General features: G+C 48.9%; 2 protein-coding genes across 9 annotated transcripts in view; one reads left to right on the top strand and one right to left on the bottom strand.

Annotated features, from left to right (window-relative positions):
* Window positions 1-454: 454 nt before the first annotated feature.
* spred2a (sprouty related EVH1 domain containing 2a) lies at window positions 455-11,806 on the bottom strand. 5 transcript variants are annotated; one of them, XM_086297179.1, is made up of 7 exons: window positions 11,437-11,806; window positions 9,002-9,222; window positions 7,549-7,723; window positions 5,971-6,139; window positions 5,827-5,891; window positions 4,301-4,465; window positions 455-4,179 (listed from the first exon to the last, which is right to left on the bottom strand). In XM_086297179.1, exons 2-7 carry the CDS (start codon window positions 9,163-9,165, stop codon window positions 3,505-3,507), a joined length of 1,413 nt encoding a protein of 470 aa, XP_086153305.1. In that variant the 5' UTR covers window positions 9,166-9,222; window positions 11,437-11,806; the 3' UTR covers window positions 455-3,504. The 5 variants fall into 5 exon arrangements, with proteins under 5 accessions (XP_086153305.1, XP_086153304.1, XP_086153306.1 ...); XM_086297178.1 differs by having other exon boundaries at window positions 456-4,179; window positions 9,002-11,806; XM_086297180.1 differs by having other exon boundaries at window positions 477-4,179; window positions 4,310-4,465; window positions 9,002-11,806.
* Window positions 11,242-24,240, top strand: part of meis1a (Meis homeobox 1 a) — a 28,899-nt gene continuing 15,900 nt past the window's right edge. Inside the window, exons 1-7 of one of the 4 annotated variants that reach the window (XM_086297188.1) lie at window positions 11,242-11,590; window positions 15,042-15,268; window positions 18,255-18,396; window positions 18,680-18,730; window positions 18,961-19,011; window positions 19,193-19,339; window positions 20,126-20,240. In XM_086297188.1, coding sequence (XP_086153314.1) covers window positions 11,522-11,590; window positions 15,042-15,268; window positions 18,255-18,396; window positions 18,680-18,730; window positions 18,961-19,011; window positions 19,193-19,339; window positions 20,126-20,240 — 802 coding nt within the window. In that variant the 5' untranslated portion in view covers window positions 11,242-11,521. Of the gene's footprint in view, window positions 11,591-13,408; window positions 13,868-15,041; window positions 15,269-18,254; window positions 18,397-18,679; window positions 18,731-18,960; window positions 19,012-19,192; window positions 19,340-20,125; window positions 20,241-24,240 lie in introns of those variants that run through there. The other 3 variants (XM_086297190.1, XM_086297192.1, XM_086297191.1) reach the window with 3 other exon arrangements.

Raw genomic sequence — 24,240 nt, 5'->3', positions numbered from 1 at the left:
CCTGTGAAATAAGCAGCTGGACCTTTAGCTGCAACACACTGAGACAAAGTTTGTGATGTTTGTAGAAACGCCACATTTCAAATTACCTGCCACATGTTGCCTTTATGCTCGCTCCTCTTCTGCAGGGCTAGCTAGATGCTAAAGTACCCAACCCACAGACACCTGCAGAATCAGCTGAATATTATGGACACTGTCCGAGCCTTTCCAATGAAGCTCACGTGGATTTGGTCCATCCGAATATTTCAGGAACTTCAACCGTGTCTTCAGCTGAGCTCCGCTCCTGAGGAGCAGCCCAAGCTTCGCTAAAAGGAATTTGTAATTGATGTTTTTGTGTAAAACTGATGACCGAGGGGAGCTGAAGCATTTCAATATTCCTGCTAAAAGGAATTTTTACTGCACATCTCACGTGGTCAGGTGGGAAGTTTTTCATATTTCATAAAGGAAAGATGTTTGCACACACGGAAACTGTTCCCAGAGAAACCGTACGAAAGGATTTTCGGGGACTTCTTGACTGTAAGCGTTCATCTGCTCACAGCGTGCTCACGCACAGGCTGATGCTTTAGGCCACTCCCACAACCTGACAGACGCACAGACTGACCATCCGAGTGGTTTCCTTTCATTTCCAGATGACATTTGTGTTTATTCATCTCCTCAGCTCACTCACATAATAGAAACAATAAAAAAATAGAACTGAAAATGTACATCATACACCTGATACATAGATTTATATAGAATCTTTTTGTGTTTTTGTTTTTTTACATAGGTACAAATGTGAATTATATATAAAAAGACAAACTTATGAATTCACCTTATATTCTTTACACATGATTGAGGGAAACGTACATCAGGACAGGATGAAGAGGAGGCTTCAGGCACTTTCCTTTAACAAACAAAGACACTGCTTTCAGTTCACCTTCCTCGCCACAGACAGGAAAACACACGAGGGACACGTCAGCAGAGACGCAGGTCGGACAGACGGGCGATCCTGCTGAGCGGCGGCGGCGTGGGATCTTACAGGCTGATCGTATGTTTCACGTCACGGACGACAGCTACACGTCTTCTATAAAAATGAAGCTCATAATGAAATCGTTTATATTACAGGTCAGTTTTATAAAATAGACTTTTACTGTTTCACACCTGCTGTTCATATTTATTACTGGATGACGTCACAAGACTGTAATACTGCTCTCAGCCTACAGGTGGCACCGTTTAGATTCTGACGTCAGCCGTAAACTAAAAATAGAGTCCGCTGGACATCACCGGGTCATGATGTCAGCAGACAGTAAGAGCGTGTGGGAGGGGCCAACGTGACCCATGCACAGAGCCAACAAAGCGTCTTGGGGGACGGGAATTTTAAAAGTTTAAACAGGTCAGGGGATATGAAGGGTCGTCTTTGCACCGACATGTGACACCAGGATCATCTTCCAGCTGCATTAAAACATTATTCTGAGAGTTTTAATAGTCGAGAGCTTTTGGCCGTGAAGTGGAGAAACCGCATCGCTGCAGATGTTCTGAACAGTAGAGCGCCAGCGGATGATCTCCACGATTGGTTATTTGTTCAGATTGAAATCTCTTCTTCTGACATCGAGCGACACGTCCGCGTCACTAAACTTCAGACCAGCTGTTGTGTTCAGCGCAGTGTTCTCGTCTGCTGCTCGACGCAGAGCTTCCTGCGACCCGGGACCTTCAAGGATTCAACATTTTTACTTCGATGCATCTGGAAGGTTTTTTAAGCGAGCTGCCATCACCTGCAGCATGCAGCACGAACACCCCCACTGACAGTGCCTGGGGCGTCTGTGGGGGCGTTCCCGGACCACAGACTGCCCGCAGTGGTAGATGCACGCAGACCGCACCCGAGCGCATCGGATCCTAAATTTGCGATTAAAGGAAACTCTCAGGTGTGATCAGGACTGAGGAAGTGCTTCGCTCATCATCATTCTGTCTCTAGAAATGGTCATCATCACACTGGTCAGACCTGCTGGGTTACCTGCTCCAGTTAACCTGAAACCAGTTAAATACCCACTGTAAGGATCAGAAACCAGAGCTCCCAGCACAGTGAAACACATGTTTCACCATCAAACTGATTAAAGTCAGCCACTTGTACTGACGGCAGGAACGCTGCTCTACTCTGTTGGGCGATCGTGGCTCAAGAGTTGGGAGTTCGTCTTGTAATCAGAAGGTTGCCGGTTCGAGCCCCGGCTCGGACAGTCTCGGTCGTTGTGTCCTTGGGCAAGACACTTCACTCGTTGCCTACTGGTGTTGGCCAGAAGGGCTGATGGCGCAATATGGCAGCCTCGCCCTCTGTCAGTCTGCCCCAGGGCAGCTGTGGCTACAACTGTAGCTGCCTCCACCAGTGTGTGAATGGGTGGATGACTGGGTGTGTAAAGCGCTTTGGGGTCCCTAGAGGGGACTAGTAAAAGCGCTATACAAATACAGGCCATTTACCATTTGAAGCAGCTTCGGTAACAACCAATGAGAGTGAAGAACAGTGCTGATTGGCTGGCTGTGGACTAGGAAATACACTAGAGCAGGGTTGGGCAACCTCGGCCTCCGGGTCGTGTACGGCTGGCGAGACCAAAGCAATGAAATGTTTGTATTTTACATACGCACGAATAAATCGAACATACACGGCTGCGTATGTCTGAGTCAAAATCAGGTGACGTACGCCATCACAGGATCGCCGCAGATGATGAAGAGTCATGGCAGCCGTCAAGAAAGCGAAGGTGGACGCTGCGTAGTCCAGGAAATGGACTAATGACGTTTTCTTTGAAGTGAAAGGCGAGCGAGCCGATGTCCAGCGCCATTGCAGCTCGAAACGTGACGAGCGGCGAGAACAAATGCGCTCTCGACTCAACATGAACGCTCTTCGTTGGAGTTTGAGAGCTCAACGAGCGGCTTTCACGCGATCACAGACGGACGGCGAGGATATGACGCGTGCACGTTTTGTAGTGAGTGCGTCGTCACGAAGCTGAAACCTCACGAGGCTTAGTAACACGGCAGCTGTAGACTTTTGTTGGTCTCTCTTTGGTTTGTGTTAACGGTATGACCCTCAGAGAACAGGGGCTCGACCTCTGACCCCTTAGCTTTGAGTTAGGGTTTGGTCAGCTCAGCATCAGGAGCACCGTGTTCGCTGATTCGCTGATTCACGTGATTTTTCTGGTGGCGAACAGAAAAAAGCTTTTTTCGGCTAACAGCAGCGAGTGAAGCCGCTGACTTTGTGACGGGTGGTGCAGCGTGTGGGTGGCGCTAAAGCAACATTCATACAGACACACCCACGCGTCCGGCCGCTTGGACACATGAGTGTAAAAATATAACGTCTGCGTAAACGTACTGATCATGTAAGACTCATACAGAAGCTTCTGCACGTCGAGATGCAGCTGGAGTTATGAAGACCGACAACGACGACAAAACGACAACAACGTAGAAATCACAGGGACCTCCAACGCCCCGCTTCCTGCTGCGAGTCCTAGCTGTCACTGTGGAAGGGGCGGGGCCTGCAACGCCTTAGCCCACAGCTTTGTGTTTCCCGCCGCAGCAGCGGCAGGCCACGCCGCAGCGGTAGCACGCCCTGAGGGGGGCGTAGCAGCACATGCAGGGAGCCAGCAGCGACAGGCCCACCAGCGCCGTCCAGCGCAGGCAGAAACGCTCGTCGGTGGTGTCGCAGGAGCACGGGTCTGAGTAATCCCCCTCTGGATCGGACATGCAGTGGTACAGAAGGCTGTCCGCGCACCACATGAAGGTCACGCGCCGGATGCACGTCTGAATGGGGTCGGGCGCCTCGTGGCAGCGGCCCCGCCCGTTGTCCTCTTGATCGAACATGTCCTGACAGTAAACGCAGCGCGAGCGCTCTGCGTCCTCCTTCCGCAGTTTGCCTTTGAGCTCCGGGGCTCGCGGCTGCACCGTCAGCACCGCCCTGTGGCCGCCGCCCATCTCCAGGCAGCTGGGTTTTCTGTCGCAGCTCAGAGGATACGGGTAGGCGTAGTCGCGTTTGGCCGGCTCGCTCTTGGTAAAGTGCACGCAAGTGTCCGGGTTGTGGAGCTGGGCGAGTTTGTCGCGTGAGGAGTTGGCGTGGCGGTAGTCCTCGTAGCCGGTGAGCCAGGTCCGCTCGCGGGGGTTGATGCGTACGACCTCCTCGTCCTCCAACTGGAAGCTGACGTGACGAGGAAACATATGCACCGCCTGCAGGAGGAGGTGGAGCGTGTTTAAAGGCGGCGTAGGATAAAGCGGTGTTTGTCTGTCACATCAGCAGCACAGTCGCTTTATCATTCTGACCAATTAGAAACGAGACTCTCGCTCTTACCGTACTCACCTGGTCCAGGAAGTAGTGCTCAGTGGGCCGATGCTGCTCATACAAATGTCCCAGGATGCAGTGGTGCCGGCGGGGTTCACAGAAGGTGGGCGGGGTGAGCGTGCGCATCGCTGGCTCTCTCTTCTGGGACGAGTTGGACGAGCTGTCGGTGGCAGTCTGGAGGAGAAAAGGAGAAAAGGTGTTTCCAGAGGAGGCGCTATGCAGCCTGATTAGCGAGGGAAAGTTTCCTGAATCACCATAGTAACTGTAGCATAGTAACACATCACCTGGACAGGAGCAGGTTAAGTTCAAAGGAGCACAGCGTTTTCATTCTTATCATTCTCGGCATGTCTTATATCTTCAGTTCAATTCAGATTTATTTATATATATCATCAAATCACAGCATGAGTTAATGACTCAGTGCAGAGAGGTCTGTTAACACACGGAGAGAAGAAGAAACACCCAGTGCACCTGTTGCAGCATAACTAAGGGAGGATCCAGGGTCACCTGGTCCAGCCCTAACTATATGCTTTAGCAAAAAGGAAAGTTTGAAGCCTGATCTTGAAAGTAGAGATAGTAGAGATTCTGGATTTAACAGGAAGCCAAAACAGGAGAAATCTGCTCTCTCTTTCTAGTCCCTGTCAGGACTCTTGCTGCAGCATTTTGGATCAGCTGAAGGCTTTTCAGGGAGTTTTTAGGACGTCCTGATAATAATGAATTACAGTCGTCCAGCCTGGAAGTAATAAATGCATGAACTAGATTTTCATGTCCACTGCAGCATATACGTTCCATCCATCTGTAGGACAGGAAGCACTGTGACAGCTGGTGTTGGTCTACATGTCCACTGTCCTGCGAGCGCCTCCCAGTCGAGCTCTTTCCAAGAACTATTTTCCTTAAAAACACACCCATCCTCCGAACTGAAACGATCTGCAGCCACGCTCCTTCCTCTGAGGTCAGCGTTGTAAACCGGCTGCTCACTGACGGATTACTGAATCGTCTCCGGCATCCTGCAGAAACAATACGCCGCTTTCTTTAAAGATGGACAGACGGGACAGAAAGGTCAGGACCTGCAGAGAGTAACTGAAACCTCCGGGAATCAAAGCATGCACACCTCACACCTGTGTTACTGACAGAGCTCCAAGACTGGAAGCCCTCCTCGGTTTTGTTTATACCTGCATGAACTCGAGAGCTCGAGTCCACGGTGTCCACGCAGGTTTGCCTTTCAGCTCCTGGAGCAGGCAGGAGGGGTTTATGGGTGTTTGGCTGCTCTGAGCCTGGTTCTGCCGGAGCTTTCCTGTAAACGGGAGTTCTTCCTTCCCACCATCACCAGATTGCTTGTGCTGTATCTGTGACTAATCCAAACAGGATGGGGACATGTTCCTGGCCATAAACAGGAAACCCACCCCCTCCCGTCCATCACACTTTGCGAGGACATGCGTGTCCTCCCAGTCAGACAAAAATAAATATACCAGCTCCAGTGACTCCTCCACAGATCCTGCCACCATCACAGTGAAGGGCTGGAGGGTCACGTGACTCACCGTGAAGACGTCATCGTCGCCGAGCTCGGCCTCGTTCTGCAGCGTGGACGAGGACGTGGTCGACCCTGGAGTGAGACAGCAGAGAAGCTGATGAGCTACAACGTGAATGCAGATGGAGGCAGAGCTCAAGCTATCGCCACCTACCTTCGGTTAGGTCCTCCAAGGCCTTCCTCACGCCGCGATCAAAGGCGCGGGCATCGGCCGGGCTCTGGAAAGTCAGGCCACACTTCTTGTTGTCCACCTTCCAGTGGTGGAAAGTGGGCGTGGCCTTCGTGTAGACTAGATCCTTCTTTAAGAAGCACTCAAGAATCACCTGATGGTTTCAAAGACATCGGACAAAGAAGACAACAGCGTTATCGAGAAAGATGTCATGGCAGCAACGAGAAACACCGACAGCGTCAAAAGCGTCCTCTGACCTCAACGACTGAATCTAATAATGGAAAAAACTACTTTGGGTTCAAAGGAAAGGACCTCCACGTTCACAAATATTTTCTATCACTCCCTTAAACTGAAGCCAAACTCATCATCAAACCTTTGAGATACTGAAATCTTACAAAAGAACAATTTCTCCCATATTCCATAGTTCATCTCCCGAAAACCTTTCTGAAAATATGATGGAGGTGCAGCTGAGACGGTGGTCCGATTCCTTGGACCCGTTAGTCTGCTTGCATGTCAATCCCGCTTATTGGTTCTTGCACTTGTGCTACAATCAGCTGATTTCAGAGGAAAATAGGGGCGGTCTGCGTGGACGTGGACACTACTTTGATTTTTATTGGACTAAAGGACGAGATAATGAAGAAACCGCATTATGCTGCTAACACAAGCACCTGCACAGACAGCATGCTAGTGCTAAGCTAGCCGAGAGCCCAGAGTGATGTTAAAGCTGAACTTCAACAGTCTACCTGTTCATGTTTCTACAGTAGAATCACCATGACGACCGTGCTGGTTTCCATCTTTGCTTTGTGTTCATACCTAAACACTAAGAGAACGATCACGCGTGTCATTAGCAACTACCAACCTGTATATTTTATTTATTGTTTACTCTATTTAATATGTAAAATACACACACACACGTAGAAAAACATATTTAGTACACACATCCAGTAATGCATACACTCTTATATTGTACATATATTTATTACCATCCTTATATTTTGCTTGTTTTATGTTATTGTATTTTTTGCACACCTCTGTCGCTTGTGAAGCTCGCACACAAGAATTTCACTCGCATGTGCTGTACCGTGTAGCTGCACACGTGATGTGACAATAAAGGTGATTTGATTTAGCGCAGAGCAGCGTGTTGGTGTGTGGGGCTGTGACCTCATGTTGTTAAACTGTGATGATGACACAACGAGTTTCAGCACATTTTATGGAGAAATGCAGAAGTAATGAAGTAAAATACTGAGTTACTTTGAAGTACTCTGAGTAATTAATGACATTTCTTTGAGTAATGAGCCAACACTGAGGGAAATCCCTCCAACATGCACAAACATGTGACCCACAGCAGAAAGTCTTTGATACGCTGCCGAGTCTCAAACAGGAGCCTGAGACATCTGCAGCGTGTCTCATATATCAGAGCGAAGCTGTGAATGCTCACGTTATATTATTAATAATAATAACAGAGTAAGCGGTATTTGTCTCCAGAGTCAGGGTCATGTGACGCCGTCCTCTGCAGGAGCTGAGTCCTGGTGCTGAGGGTGCGTGCCGAGGCTCGGGGCTCACCTGCTTGTCTTTAAGACGTTCTCCGTGGATCAGGAACGTGTTACGTCCCAGCAGCTCGGTCGGCAGCAGTCTGCACACGCCCACTCTGCTCAGGCAGCCGTCCTGCGCCAACCAGCCGCCGCTCGACTCATCTCTGGTCATCACCACCGCTTTGACACGCACTATGTAACTATCACTGCAACAGAGAAACAGGAAGTCTGAGCTCTCCTCCTGTGAGGAGAGCCGCAGGTGGGAGATCACGTGACCAGACCGAGCACACTCATCAGGACCGCTGTCCAATCAGAATGCATAACACCGATAGCACGGTGAATGTGAGCGGTGTTGGACAGCCTCTTTTCCTCTGCAGCGACACACAGATCAGACTCTTGCAGTCAGCGCAAATTCACGGAGGCGGGGCATGAAACCTGCCAGCGGCTAACCCCCCCCCCCCAAAAAAACCCCCCCAAAAAGCTAAAACTGAACACGGGGGCGGGATTAAGACGAAGAAAATCGAGACTCTCTCTCCTGCTTGGCTTTCTCCTACATCCTGTTTCCACGGTCACCGTGTCCCATCCGTCTCCATTGACAACAGGCTGTTGAGATCTGCTGCTGCCGACACACACACACACACACACAGGTTTTCTCTGCTTTGTGATTCAGCCTGCCTGTCAAACTGATGGTGTGTGTGTGTGTGTGTGTGTGTGTGTGTGTGTTACTGCTGGCAAAGCAGTGATGACTCATGCTCACACACACTGGATTTCGGTCCCTCACCGACTGATTCTCCATTTTCAGACACTTTCCCCGCTTGAAGGGACGGCGCCAGGGATGCACAACCTCATTCTGCACAGGACGTTAACCTGCAGCTGCTGTCACTGCTAACATCAACCACCGTGCAAGATGGGGTGAGGATGATCATGAGCAAGGTGGTGGGAGGAGCTTGTTAATGAAGACAGCGGGGACCACCGTCACCAAGACCACCGATCTGTCGTATCGGTGAAACAGAAACACAACTACGAGCCAAAGAACACGCAAATCAATTGATGATGTTTTTCTGGATGTTTGTTTGATGGTCTTCTTTCTCTCTCCATTAAAATGAAAGTGCCATAAAAACGAGTCTGTTTCTTACTTTGTAAGTGAACAAACTTACAAATTCAAACGCTGAGCAGCGCGACGAGGTGCCAAAGTCTTTGGCTCAGACTGTCAGGTCACAGCTGACTGAAGGCGTCAGCTCGCTGTTGGCTGGTTTGGAGCATCAGTTGATAAAAAAACAGTCCCTCACTTTGGTGAAACGGGGAAGAATCTCAGAGCTAAACAGCAGGACTGAAGGTTTGAGCATGACACTATCACAGACAAGAGGACAGCACTCTATCGGAGGATCAATACATCAAGCTTTCCTGATAGCCTCGACTGATAGCGACCCACATCTGCACATCAAGCTGGCATCTACACCACCCAGAACCAGGAAGGTACACACCTTCGTGTCTTCTGTTTGCCGTCAAACACGTTTCCACTGACTGAGCCCAAAGTAGCCCAGATGAGACCCGAACGAGCCGACTGTCGTCCCTGAGAACGTCGCTGATCATCGAACATCAGGGTGCAATCAGGAAACGTCCTGTCAGAAGAAGGCTGTGTGGTCATGACCTCAGAGTAGGTCTCCAAGGAGACACGGCCCGTGCCAACATTTCAGAGCAAAGGCTGGAGAAAGGTCAAAGGTCATCATTAGTAACACACGAGTATTTTTATTTCACACCACTTTGCTGCCTGTCTGCACTCTTCACCTGTCTCAGGTAAACCACGGCCATCACAGGTGACCCCGCCCACCAGCCACACTTCCAGACCCACTACCAGCCTCGTCCTCTGGGCCACTCGGACTGTTAACAGAACCGCAGGCCGACATCTTCACTGAAGTAACAATAACACGCCTGACTGAGTGTGACGTGGTTAACTGTCAACAGGGGTTTTAATCTGAAAGTGCTCTGCCTGCACCTGCCCAACTTCCTGTTTTATGGACATGGTCAGAGCTGCCGTCCTCTCTTCATCATCATCATCATCACAGCTTTCCTTTCTAATGTTACCAAGTTATTAACAACTTTTTCAAACTCCATCTCGTCTACGTCACATGATGATGTTAGCAGGAGGAGACTCAACCCTCGCCGTGCGAGGCTAAATCACTGACGCTTGATTACTTGCTGTGGCTAGCTGTGTCTCCATACCAAGCTCGGCTACTACCTGATCAGGTGAAATAAGAGCAGCTTTCAGCAACAACAGCAGACTGCAGTAAAAGTAATAATTACACGTATTACTTGACAGGCGAGGAGCTTTGTGGCCGCGCTGTCTGCGGTGAAAGATGCTTTACTTTTATATGTTTTTGTTTATGTCCATCTGACTTGCTTTCCAGCAAGTTCAGGTCCACCCCAGTGTCGGCTCCCAGTTGGCTTCCCTGATAAACCTCCCGAACATCCTCAGCACGATTCAAACCAAAGAGCCAAGCTGGGTTTGTCTCAGCTGGGTTCAAACAGCAGTGGTTTGTTTGTACTATGAAACACTGCAGATGGTTCTGGAGGGATTACAGGAAGTTACTACTCGCTCTAAACACCAAAAGAGACAGAGCCTGTTTGTTCCAGCAGAAACTCGTTCCCTCACTCTTCACCTTCCAGTCAGCTCCATCAGCTAGCATCAAACTGAAAGCTGCTATGTGGTTGGACGACTACCAAGATGAAGGATTTAGGAGCTTGTGAATGATCGAGGAGGCGTAATGAGCACAGACACAGTCAGAATACGAGCGCCGGACATCCTTCAGCCTTCTGTTTCATATTCAGGGTCTGACTGTTCTCCATCAGGTGGGTGGATGTGGCACCTGATTGGTCAAAGCCGTGAGCGTTATGCTGTTCTTTTGTCTCAGAGGAAAATGAGTGGCTCTCTTATTTTGAAAATCTGATTGTTACCCAGCTTGCTCCAGCTCTTTCCTCACCGGCTGGACGGACAGCAGGACACTGTTGTAGCAGAACTCAGTCCCAGCTAGCTTCTCGTTCCTGCTGGACTGCAGTCCAGGATCAGTTGTGGAGGGTCACTCTGGGTCTACCAGCTGCAGGAGACGCCGATGCCCGACAGCGGGGCCACAGACTGATTACAGGGTGAGTTTACTGCATTACAGCGAAGCAGCGCTTATCTTGCTGCCACGCTGTAATGCTTGCTTCATGGCACTGCGGTGGTGTCGGCCAACAGACAGTTTACAGTCCTCCAAAACCCCAACAGCGTGTAGCTGGGCTGTGCGCAATGCGAATGTTGATTGGCTACAAGTGGCGGGGAAAGGAGGTAGAGAAGCACGAAAACCATGAAAAACAGCACGCCAAGCTCAGACCTGCAGACTCTGCAGCTCATTGGATGACGGGACACCGAGGTGGACACCGCCCCCACCTGGCAGCACAGCTGCTCGACCTGTACGGATCAGCACAAAACTTGCGTTAAGGCAGTAAATGAATCACAGGGCTGTAAAAGGGACCAATCACATTTGGCTCCGCCCTCCAAAAGGTCAAAAGTCAGACCAATTGGAGCAGCAGAGTTGTGCTGCACCTGTGAGCACAAACCATTAGCTCGTGACGGTTTTATCAAATATGAGCCCCCCACCACACACAAACACCACCCTGATGTTGGGCACACTGTGGGTGGCTCACAGTGATCCTGTGTGTGTGTGTGTGTGTGTGTGTGTGTGTGTGTGTGTGAAATCAGCGAGCCTCGGAGTCACACTGAGCCACCCTGCGCCTGCCCAGATGAGGCTGAGCACGTGCAGCCTCTGAGGATGACTCATGTGATGATGGAGGAGCTGCTGAGCTCCTGCAGGAGGTTCACGTTCAGCTCCCTCTGAGGAGGAGGACGAAGATGAGCCCGTTTGTTCTCGTGGGTACTCACTCGTCCGGGCGCGTGTCCTCGCTCATGTTTCCCATTTCACCTCCGGTCATAAGGAGCTCCCACCGCGGCAGCGCGCGCGGTGCTCATGTTTCCTCAGCAGGAGCAGCGCCCGGTCCTCCCCCGCTCCCTCCGCGCCTCCTCGGCGTTAATCCCGGTGAGTGTTCCCCCCCAACACCTCCTCCTCCCAGTCCTCAATCAGTGGAGCTCATCCAGTCTCCTTCACCTCCTCCACCTCCGCCTTTTTTGCCTCCTCCGTCACCTCCTCCCCCACCGGAGCGGGCTGGAATGCGGTGACCGAAAATGGAGCGCTGGTGTCGGTGCGGATGGCCCCGGACGAGCCCCATCTCCTCATTTCTCCATGTTGGATTCAGAGTCAGACGGAGAGGAGCGGGAGGGGGCGGGGGAGGGGTGACGTCAGACCCGAAGGACTGCAGAGTCACGTGGCGTCACCGTATAATAATAATAATAATAATCGTTTAGATGTTTTATGTGTTTAACGGTCTGTTTCAGTTCTTTCCTTGTTTTAAATGCAGATATTTCATTTTAAAAGCTGAGTTACTCTTCAAAATAAGAGCCCCAGTCTGCTTCCAGCCTGTAGGCACATTAATAGAAGTCTGTGCTCCAGTCCCACCAGGTGGCCGAACTGTGCAACTGCAGCGTTGTGTGTGTTAATGAGGTTTAATCTGGAGCTGATTAATGAAGCAAGCGCTGAAGCGCCAAACCTGCAGTTCCTCTGACGTCCAGCAGAGGCAGCAGTGAGTCGGTCCTCATAGACTCCATGTTAAAACAAACATGTTTACAGCCTGATACTCAAACTGCTTCGTCTCTGTAAAACATTTCTACCTTCATAACACCTAAGGATGTTTTTACAACTCACCCGTTTCTATTATTAGGGGCGTGGCTTCTTTGACTCACAGGTGAATGGTGACACAGGCGGCTGTCTGCTGGCTTCACCTGAGCTGGACCGTGTTTGTGGTGTTGGAGCATTTTTAAAGACACCATGTGACCAATAACATGGCTGCTGTGAGGTTACTGTGCTAACAGAGCGTCCGGGGAGGCGGAGCTCCAGTTTGGGTACTCAGAGATTTGGGTGGATGAATCCACAGTTTTCACAGTTCCAGGAACATATTTCTGGGCTAACAGGCAGCTGTGTGATCTTTGCAGCACATTTCTGTTTTTAATAGCTCTAAAAATATAAATTCATTTAATAAAAGCAGCTCGATCATTGTAAAATAATAATGGAGTGGATTTATATAGCGCTTTTCAAGGCACCCAAAGCGCTTTACAATGCCACTATTCATTCACTCTCACATTCACACACACTGGTGGAGGCAGCTACAGTTGTAGCCACAGCTGCCCTGGGACAGACTGACAGAAGCGAGGCTGCCATATCGCGCCATCGGCCCCTCTGGCCAACACCAGTAGGCAAGTAGGGTAAAGTGTCTTGCCCAAGGACACAACGACCAGGACAGAGAGCCCGGGGATCGAACCGGCGACCTTCCGGTTACAGATACGCTTCCCAACCCCCTGAGCCACGGTCGCCCTTATAGTTCACAGATGAATGTATTATTTTTTATTTTTATTCTGAATAAACATCCGTTTTAAACCCGACTGAGGAGAACGTGAGTGTTTGGTAGGGTGGTCGGAAATAAACGAAGCTGTGAGGACGGACGGCGAACAGCAGAGGGCGCAGTGGACCAGCAGATGAAGCTTAGGGTTGCTTTGTTTTGACGCATGCTCAATCATCCAGGTAAATAAATCCAAAAGTTTGAATGCGTTCACCTGGACGTTTCGTCATCATCACGTCACTCTTCAGAGTCAGCTGACTGCAGGTTTCCGCCGTGTAAACAGGACAACTGGGATTTCTTTAGTTTTAAACTTAAAACGTTTTAATGACGTCAGAACGTCACACAGGCAGCAGGCCCCGCGCGCAAAGGCTGACGTCAGTAGAGTCGCGTACGTGTAAGGGGAAGGAAGGTGCACGATGTGTTTGAGGAAAACTTTCACCTCAGAACTGCTCCGGTGACGCGCGTCCCCGTGTCTGTTTGACAGCCGCGGGCACGCGCAGGAAATCTGCTCCTTTAAGTGGGGGGGGGAGCGGCCCTCCCTCCTCCCCCTGCTCGGCCTCCTCGCGGAGCTGCGATGGGGATTTGAAGGCTCGGAGCTCCGCGGGCGGCTCGGCGTCACCTCAGCGCCGCTTTGGAGTCACCGGATCGGACCGGCCGCTCACCGATCCGCCGCTCGGTCTGCTGGAGCCGGAGGCGCGGAGCAGGACCGCGTGTGTCCGCGGAGGGACCCCGCTCCTGCTCGGGCTTGCGCTGTTAGGCTCGCGGACGGGATTCGGGATCCGGTACCGGGACTTGGATGCGAGTTTGGCCCCGCGGGAGGCAGCGGGAGCCCGCGAGGAGAGCCGGGGCCGATGGCGCAACGGGTGGGTATAAACGGAGCGCGGAGGCACGCGCTGCTTTCAAGAAAACCCCGCGCGACGCTTTTCATCAAAGTCGCCGAAAAACAAAGAAAAAGTTTCAGAAACTAAAAAAGTTTCACCGCGAGAAACGTGACCGTGGAAAAGGTCACGAGGAAATAAAAATACCGTTTTTATTTCATGACGTGAACGCCGTTTTATTTTTACACATTAAAAGTTTTGTTTTATTTTGTTTTTAAAGATTTAAAATCTCATTTTAATTTAATTTAGTTTTTCAAGCGCAGAATGAGAAGTGCGGCGAAAATAAGAACCAGCGGATTAATAAAAGCGGTAAATCCGGATGTTTTCATTGAGCTTCTGCTTCAAGGAGATAAATCTGATATCCGTGATTATTCTAAATAAAAACAAATTAATTCTTTCCTTTTATTATTATTTTTTTGAACGAACGAGAATTTCGTTTCGTTTTGTCTTTTTCTCAAACTCCGAAAATTAAAAAGAACGAAAACGGAAATTATTTACTAAAAAACGTTTTTATTCGTTTATTTTAATATTCTTCTATTTTTAACAACGACATTAAAAAATAACAACAATAATAATAATATAATAATATGATGTTAGTAATACTAATATGATAACAATGTAAGAACAATAATAATTATGGTCCTTTAATTCGAGAAAAGTGTAACTTGTGTCTTTTATTAAATTTACGCTGAATCATAAACAGATTCTTGCTGACAAACTTTGGTGAAACTTTATAAATTGAATCTTTCGCTCAGGATTATTTTTATGATTTGTAATTTTTTCGCGATGCGAAGTTTTTTGTGATTCAGAAACTTTCAAACCTTTTTTCAGCTGAGTGTTTGTGTTCATAATATTTTGGCCACAGCCTGTGTGCGTGCGCGTGTGAGCGCGCGCGCGTGTTGAGTTGCTGCAGTTTTGATGCACGTAAACGTGGGTGGACAGAATAATAGGAACACCTGTTGAGTGAAATCTGACGTGACTCAAACTTTGAGTTTTGGGGCTGAAGCGTCTCCAACATCTGGGAAAACGTCTGGATCGCAGCAGGGGGGACAAAAAAACAGGAACACCTGCAGTTGCTGTTTTTCAGCTTTTCTGATTTTTCTGTCTGACTGGACGGAGGAGGAGGTCAAAGGTCACACCTCTCTTATCTGTGTTTCAGTATGAAGAGCTCGCCCACTACGGGCTGGACGTGGTGGGGGGGGTGTATGGAGACCCTCCCCACCGCCACCCTCACGCCGCTGCAGCTGCACGTTCCCTGCATGCCGTTCACCTGGCCGCCGCCACCTACCCTCCACACCAGTACGCCCAGTCCACCCACAGCAGCGGCGGCAACATGGCCGCCACAGCCGGGGACGCCGTCAAGAGGGACAAAGACGCCATTTACGGGTAAGGACGTGTTCACGGTTTAACCACACAGGAGCTCATTCAGCAAGTTCACACACGCACACACACTGACCCGCTAACGATCCATCGTCTCTGCTGTGCTGCTGCGTTTCTGTTTGTGTTTAAATAAACTCGTGCCTGAAGCAGCGTGTGTGTGTGTGTGTGTGTGTCAGCATTTTCCTGATATTTTGAGTGTTCTCATAATAAAAATGATTTCCTATCAAACGTGTTGTCACAGCTTTGCTAGTGAAAAACTTCGTTTTCAGAGTAAAAACGACATGTTTGAGTTCATGTTTCTCAGCTGCATTTGTATTAATGACCCTGCAGGGGACGGCTGCAGCTGACTCTTTGATTTCTTTAGATTTATTACATCAGTTTGTCTTAACAATGGAAAATATATATATATGTATATTTATTTATTTTTTTACATATATGTGTAAAAAAATAAAATCAGAAGATAATTAAGTATTTACATTTTACACATGTGTGTAAAATGTAAATACTTAATTATCTTCTGATTTGTAGAAGTGAGTCTTTAAAATGTTAAATATTCTCTTGTTTAATTAAAAGTTTTAAAAACAATAATTTCTTTTCTTTTTTTTTTTTTTTTGTTTCAAAAAAAAAAAAATTAAAAACAATAATTAAGCAATTGTAAAACATTTTAATAGAGTAAATAATAAATTATGAGAATCACTGTTTATATTTTTATATTACATTTAAAGCATCTGTCCAACATATTTTCATAGTCTGAGTTTGATCCTTCACTGTATTTAAATATGTTCATGATCAGCTGTTATGTTTTACCTAAAATGCCACAAAACTAAAACGTTCAAATTTTAAAAATCTGTTATATATGACAAATTAATACTTCAAGATTATTAATTAACTTTGCTGTCAAAAAACAACAAAATTAAGTTTTGTACTAAAATATAACATCATGATTTGTGTTTGACTTTGTTTTAATGTTGTGTGTTATGACCTGTAATGATTACTAAGTGCTGCTGCTTCAGTGTTGATCACTGAGCTGTTTTCTTCCTCGTGTATCACATGTCGGTGTTGAGCTGTAGGGATGATGAAGGTGTGGCAGCAATAATGAGACGGCTCCTTCTTGAAAGTGTGTAAATTCCTGCACTAGTCTGGGCGTCCGCAACACTTTTGTTTAACTGTGTTGTTTCTTTGTTGTGTGTTGTAGATTTGTGGGATCATTAAAATGTCTGTCTGTCTAAAACAGCTAACAGATCATCTGCAGAGGTTTATTTGAAGAGTTTCAGTCAGGTTTCAGAGCTCATCACAGCACAGAAACAGCTTTAGTGAAGGTTACAAATGATCTTCTTATGGCCTCTGACAGTGGACTCATCTCTGTGCTTGTCCTGCTAGACCTCAGTGCAGCGTTCGATACTGTCGACCATAATATCCTATTAGAGCGATTAGAACATGCTGTAGGTATTACAGGTACTGCACTGCAGTGGTTTGTATCATATCTATCTAATAGACTCCAGTTTGTGCATGTAAATGGAGAGTCCTCTTCACACACTGAGGTTAATTATGGAGTTCCACAGGGTTCAGTGCTAGGACCAATTCTGTTTACATTATACATGCTTCCCTTAGGCAGCATCATTAGAAGACATAGCATACATTTACACTGCTATGCAGATGACACCCAGCTCTATCTGTCCATGAAGCCAGATAACACACACCAATGAGTTAAACTGCAGGAATGTCTTAAAGACATAAAGACCTGGATGGCCGCTAACTTTCTGCTTCTTAATTCAGATCAAACTGAGGTTATTGTACTCGGCCCTGAAAATCTTAGAAATATGGTATCTAAGCAGATTCTTACTCTGGATGGCATTACCTTGGCCTCCAGTATCGCTGTGAGGAACCTTGGAGTCATGTTTGACCAGGACATGTCCTTCAACGCACATATTAAACAAATATGTAAGACTGCTTTCTTCCATTTGTGCAACATCTCTAAAGTTAGAAATATCCTGTCTCAGAGTGACGCTGAAAAACTAGTTCATGCATTTATTACTTCCAGGCTGGACGACTGTAATTCATTATTATCAGGAAGTCCTAAAAACTCCCTGAAAGCCTTCAGCTGATCCAAAATGCTGCAGCAAGAGTCCTGACAGGGACTAGAAAGAGAGAGCAGATTTCTCCTGACTTTTTGAATCTGTTGATGACATCAGAGGTCAGTTAACTTCAGTTGGGTTGGTAAGAAGAAGTTTCATAAAAGTATATTTAAGCAGTTCATCACGTACAGACCTGATTGTAAAGCTCTGAAATGAATCTTAGAGTTTGGTCTTGTCTGTCTTACATTTTTCGCACAGTCACGTGTTTCCTTGTGTGAGTTTTCCTGCCACCTAAAAGCCGTGACTCCCTTTGTGCTGGCTCCTCTTCTGTAGCGAGCTACATGCTAGCACTGCGAGAGCAGAGAACTTTAGAAGTTATCATTAAAATCTTCAAATGTGCCCTCTGCTGATGGATGAGCGGTTTGCGTCGACATTGTTCAGTCCCTTTTTCAAAGTCTCACTCCTCCTCTGCTGTTTGAGCTCCTTGTTTTACTCCTGTGGGAGATTCAGTCACACACAGATTCATGCCTCCTCCACACAGCGAGGCTGCACTGCTGTAAAGTCTTCAGTGTGCTCTGCTAAAGAGGCCATGGTATTCCTGAGTGCAGCGTAAGCAAACACAAAGACATAGAAAGTCTGAAGAAGGCCGAGCAGCTCCTACAGGCAGCCTCCTCGGTCTGCTTCCTGCAGCCGAAGCGAGCTCACAGGGATTCTGGAAAAAGCCGAAGAACGAGATGAAAGAGTCGCGTTGAGCTTGAAGACTGGAAGGAAAAAAATGGACTAACTTCCTGTGAAGAAGACACGTTTAAAGTGAAACCGTGCACAGCAGTGTGTGACAGATTTGTCGGATAGAGTTTCAGCAGCAGGAAACGTGTTGGAGCTCCGTCTGACCTCCTCCTCCTCTGTTCCTCCTGCAGACATCCTTTATTCCCGCTGCTCGCACTCATCTTTGAGAAATGTGAACTGGCAACCTGCACGCCGAGGGAGAGCGCCGTGGCCGGGGGAGACGTCTGCTCCTCCGACTCCTTCAGCGAGGACATCGCCGTCTTCTCCAAACAGGTGAACAGGAAGCGGTGGTTCATGTCTGAGGCGGGCCCTGCCCATCAGGGTGGAGGGTTCGTGGAGAAGAAGCTAAAGCTCCAGCAGCAGTGTGGCTGAAGCTTTAGCTTCTGCCACCTGAGAAAGCCTCATTCATCCCACCTGCTGTGACTTTTCAGTCTCTGGAGACAAAACAGGACTTTTAAACACTTCAGAGCGTTTTAAGCCAAACGTGATGAGCGTACATCACCGGGATGCGCTCTGCAGGTTTCCCATAATCATCCTCGTTTGTCTGTGTGTGCAGATCCGCTCGGAGAAGCCGCTGTTTTCATCCAACCCAGAGCTCGATAACTTGGTGAGTCATTTAAAGAGGTAGCTGCAGGTAGCACACTCTCAGCCTAACTGGCCTCTGAGCTTCTATGAAGCCCAGTCATGTAGTCCCGGGGGGAATACCAGCACTTCAAAGGTAATGGGATCATGCTGGAACATCTGGGATTTCATGTCATGTATCTGACAGTACAGGAGAGCAGCGGTGCAGTGTGTATGTTCTGTATGTGTGCATTTATGGATTTGTGTTTCTCACAGATGATTCAGGCGATCCAGGTGCTGCGTTTCCACCTCCTGGAGCTGGAGAAGGTCAGTCCAACTAACCAACATCTGCTGCGATTACAGCGTGCCGCTAATCCCGGCTTAATCCTGAGCACGGCGCCGTCGTCACTGTGTTTGATTTCAACTTTACCGATTTTGTTTGCTTATTGTGGTTCTTTGGTGGTGAAAGCATCTCCACGTCAGGCCCGCCTCTGCATCTTATTTCCAGGTTCACGAGCTCTGCGATAACTTCTGCCATCGATACATCAGCTGTCTGAAAGGCAAAATGCCGATCGACCTGGTTATAGACAACAGAGACGGAAACAAGTCAGACGGCGAGGACTTTGTCAGGTCGTCGGGGAACCTCGTGGATCGGGTGAGCTCACTCAACTCGTGAGGCACAAAATACATCGTCTTCTCTGATTTTGTTGTAGCTCATGTAGAGTTTAGGGTGGAGTCAGAAACGCTCCTGTACGTCCTGTTATGGACGCATAACAGGACTGTTTGATCCTTCCTGTTTCCCAGAGTCATGTTCATGTTTAGTATGTTTTAGTACTTCCATGTTTCAGCCTTTTTTAAGCTTTCACTTGAATAGTTTTTGCTGGTTTTCTTCTCTGTGTTCAGTCCTCTGTGTGTATAAATAGTCCAGGCTTCCCGTTACTCTGAGTCTTAAACCCTCGCACAAACCTGACGGCGTGAAATATCTTAATCACGATGAGTGCGTGTTAAAGCAGCAGCTACTAATGGAAGCTGCTCATCTTTCCAGACCGGACGCTAGCATCGCTGGCAGAGGTGAAGGCGTTTGCGGGAGCGTCGGATCCAGTTGGAAACAGACCTGATGAATGTTTGTTGTTAGGGGCGATCGTGGCTCAAGAGTGGGCGGTTCGTCTTGTAATCGGGAGGTTGCCGGTTCGAGCCCCGGCTCCGACAGTCTCTTCCCCCGTTGCCTACTGGTGGTGGTCAGAGGGCCCGGTGGCGCCAGTGTCCGGCAGCCTGGCCTCTGTCAGTGCGCCCCAGGGTGGCTGTGGCTACAACGTAGCTGCCATCACCAGTGTGTGAATGTGTGGATGACTGGTTGTGTGAAGCGCTTTGGGGTCCTTAGGGACTAAGTAAGTTAGTAAAGCGCTACACAAATACAGGCCATTTACCATTTTTGTTTCAGCAGGTTTCGTGGAGCACAGATCACAACGACTCGGCATCGATCAGGTCGGCTGGGACGCCGGGACCGGCCAGCGGAGGACTCGCGTCTCACAGCGGCGACAACAGCAGCGAGCCAGGTACACGTGGAGACCAAAGACAAACCCTGCTGTCAGACTCTGTTTATTCCTGAAAAAACTCGTAGCATTCAAACACGTCTCTGCAAGCTCTTTTACAACCCACTTGCACTCCAGCTCCTCCCCCTCATGGTGTCACTGAGGCTGCTCCGCCTCAGGAGTGGCTGTAGATTGAAGAAAAGCGCTCTTCTGGGACATTTAACCTGACAGTAAAGTACAAACCGCGGTTCTTTGCAGTTGGAGGTGTTTTGAAACTCAGAGTAGAAATAAATGATCCTGGTGTCACAGGCTGACTGGGCTCCAGGAGCTCTGGCTTCGAGCCGCTGGTCTCGGTCCAGCTGGAGCGGGCCCCGTAGTTTCTCTGTCCACGCCTACGTTTACACGTTAGCACCGCCACAGTCCACCCGCAGCTCTGACCTCCAGTCCACATCTTGGCGGGGGTGGGATTTTTAAAAGCTTTGCTCAGCTTCTCTCTCACGTCTCATTCTAAAGTCATCTGTGAGATTAACGTGACGTCGTGTTGGGCTGTGCAGAGATTTATTCATTTTCTGGACTTTATTGGACACAGACGCTGTAGATGGAGCGGAGAGGGAGACATGAGGCAAAGGGCTGCCGGTCGACGGGCCGCAGGTCGGACCCCGGCCGGCTGCTGTCCCGCTGTATGCCATGTGGTTGCCTGCTCATGATGGTGGTTTTTATGGATTTATGCTGAACAGGCGTCACTTTCATTTCTCATCATTTGCCTGAGCAGAAGACGACAAACACTCTTTTCTTTACTTCAAACCAAACGTTTGCCGTTCTGTCGGCTTGATGTTCGTTTTTATCCCCTCCTGTCAGATCTGGTTGCTGATTGGTTGTAGCCATATTTGCATGAGCTTTCTGGATGCCTGTTTGTGGGACACATTAAGCATCCCTGACTCTGGGAGGAGCAGCCTTCTGAGACACACCTGTGAAGCAGGTGGTGCCGGCTGACAGACGGAGCTGAAAATCAGCTCGTTTGCAAATCAAACATTTGCATGTTTCCTGCCTCACCTGAGCAGTAACTCAGCTTTGGAAGTTACTGGATGGGAGGAGTCACTGGAGTCACAGGTAAACGTTTGTGTGCTGGATCTCCGACTTTCTTTGACATGGAAGCCATAGCCTGTATAAAAAGATGGCTATACCCACCGTGACTTCGCTCACTGGTTTCCACATTATCTTGTTGTTGGCATTTTAGCAGCCGCCATGTTGGGTTTGGGTCAGGTGACTGCATCTAAATTAGTTATCAGCTAATGCTAGCTAGCTAGCACAGTCAGCATGCTCAGACTTCCTGGATGGTCTGTTACAGTAACTTCATAGGAGCCGTGTCATTGGTCAGATAATGTTATTGAAATGTCCCAAAAGGCTCCAGCAGCACAGACAGCCCACTGAGCGTGCACAGCTGTGAACATTAGCCCGTTGTGGTGTTTCCTCTTGTGGCCCTGAAGGCTGATGGAGACGTGCACATTAGCGCCTTTAATAATGTTAAGCTGCTTCTGTGCTGACCAAAGCAAAGATGAGTGAACTCTTTGATGCATCGATACGGGAACCTCCAGTTACTGATCATGTGACCAACAGACATGACAGGCGCGCTAACAGGAAGACTGAGGGCGTGTCCAAATTCATGGGCTGCATCCTCCTGAGGACGCATTTGTAGACCGATTACGTCACAGCGACGCGCTGAAGGCTGTCCACATTCGTAGACTCCTCCGAATGCGGCCGACAAATGCGTCCTCCTTTTCCCCGAATTAGAAGGATGGGTCGGGTGTGTCCTTCGTGGCCCACCATATCCCAGAATTCATAGCACGGCCCAGCCAAACTCCAGTTTCCAACAATGGCGGCCGGTACTAAGTTTTAAAATTACTCATACTAATCTTTCTGGGTCACAAAATAAACTTTTAACATATTTTCAGGTGAGAAAGTAGTTGTGTAAACATCAAATATCTGCTCGGTTTATCAAGATATCCCATATTTGCCAAAGTGCTTCGACGTTTTCAGAGGCGTCTGCTACCCACCAGCTCGACAGCTAGCCGGGAGCTCGAGGGTTACTGATGCGGCCGAGAACGGCAGAACTCCCGGCACATCATTTTCAGATCACCGCGGAGTTTCGCTGCTCGGGTTAAACGTGATATATAAGTCATTTAGACAACCTACAGATGTTATTGTTGGGCTTTTTTCAGTGTTTTGTTTGTTCGTGAGTAAATAAAGAGATTAAAGTTATTAGATTCGATTAAATAAAACTTTATTAATCCCCCGGGTGGTTTTCACACAGCTGAATAAACGTCAAACAGAAAACCGAGTAAACAGACGGTTGAGAGTTTCCTCCAGTGTCCTGTTATATTTTAGATAGCAAGGAGCAGACGGCCGAGTTTATTAAACTCCACCGAGACAGCGGCGACGCTAATCAGAAGGCGAGACCGTCAGCCGTTTACTTCCGGCCTACCGACCTCCTGAGGACCCGGCCCACGTAGACCGCGAAGGCCGGGTCCTCAGGAGGATGCAGCCTATGAATTTGGACACGACTAGTGAGTGAGTGAAATGACCCATCGTTGCCACAGACGGCCGGTTTCCTGTCTGAGGTGGAAGAGCTCGCGTCCACAGCCTGTCGTGGTTTGAGTGTCTCAGCGGGATACGTCCGCTTCGGTCTTAGTTTTTTCTGCTCCTGCGATGATCTCAGCAGTGAGGTCACTTTTATTAGAGCCTCGGATTGGCTGTTAGTGACGAGGCCCCACCCACCACTGCCAGCTGAGAGGAAATGGTCCGTGTGGTGGAAAATAAAGACTTTGCTGGGCTGTGAGCGAGCGCGCCGGCAGCAGACCACAGCTAATAAAATGGGGGGGGGGGCAGGTTTGATTCCCAGCTTAAGTGATGAGCGGTTGAGGTTTGGGTGGAGTGGGTGTTTCTGAGCGGGTTTCCTCGTGGGTCCTCCTCCCCCGCCTCACTCTGCAGGTTGTTGTGAAGTCGTGTTGTCACAAGCCGTTAGCAGGTCGGGCCAGACCCGTTTCTCCTCGGGGAGCTGAGGAGGAGGAGGAGGAGGTGTAAATCAGCCTCGGGGCGCTGGTGTTCGGCCTAATGAGGCTGACAGCTTGTTTATGGAGTTACGCATCATTTTTATGATTATTTCCACCTTTTCGGGCTCCAGCGCTGCTTTGCCCCTCCCCCCGGCTGCGGCGGGGACCGTCGGCCCGACCTCGGCCCGGTGCTGTTAAAGACGCTGAGGCTCGTTAAAGAGCAGAGAGAGTGCAGTAAAAACACGCCCTGCACATGCGTGTGTGTGTGTGTGTGTGTCTGTGTGTGTGTGTGTGTGTCTGTGTAGGTGCGTGTGTGTGTGTGTCTGTGTGTCTGTGTAGGTGTGTGTGTGTGTGTGTGTGCGTGTGTGTGTGTGTAGGTGCGTGTGTGTGCGTGTGTGCGTGTGTGTGTGTGTAGGTGCGTGTGTGTGCGTGTGTGTGTGTGTGTGTCTGTGTAGGTCCGTGTGTGTAGGTGTGTGTAGGTGTGTGCGTGTGTGTGTGTGTGTGTCTGTGTAGGTGTGTGTGTGTGTGTGTGTGCGCACGTGTGTGTGTGTGTGTGTCTGTCTGTGTGTGTGTGTGTGTGTGTGTGTGTCTGTGTAGGTGTGTGTGTGTGTGTGTGTGTCTGTCTGTGTGTGTGTGTGTCTGTCTGTGTGTGTCTGTGTGTGTGTGTGTGTGTGTGTGTGTGCGCGTGTGTGTGTGTGTCTGTGTAGGTGTGTGTGTGTGTGTGTGTGTCTGTCTGTGTGTGTGTGTGTCTGTGTAGGTGTGTGCGTGTGTGTGTGTCTGTGTAGGTGTGTGCGTGTGTGTGTGTCTGTGTAGGTGTGTGCGTGTGTGTGTCTGTGTAGGTGTGTGTCTGTGTAGGTGTGTGTGTGTCTGTGTAGGTGTGTGCGTGCGTGTGTGTGTGTGTGTGTAGATGTGTGCGTGTGTGTGTGTGTGTGTCTGTGTGTAGATGTGTGCGTGCGTGTGTGTGTGTGTGTGTG

This window comes from Aulonocara sp. 'chitande type north' Nkhata Bay, linkage group LG6, assembly GCF_057382095.1.
Source record: "Aulonocara sp. 'chitande type north' Nkhata Bay isolate Kocher_YH1m ecotype deep benthic linkage group LG6, A_spYH_male_GT1.1, whole genome shotgun sequence".
Lineage (NCBI taxonomy): Eukaryota > Metazoa > Chordata > Actinopteri > Cichliformes > Cichlidae > Aulonocara > Aulonocara sp. 'chitande type north' Nkhata Bay.
The sequence above is the reverse complement of the archived record's forward strand: the minus strand, read 5'-3'. Positions and strand labels throughout refer to the sequence as shown.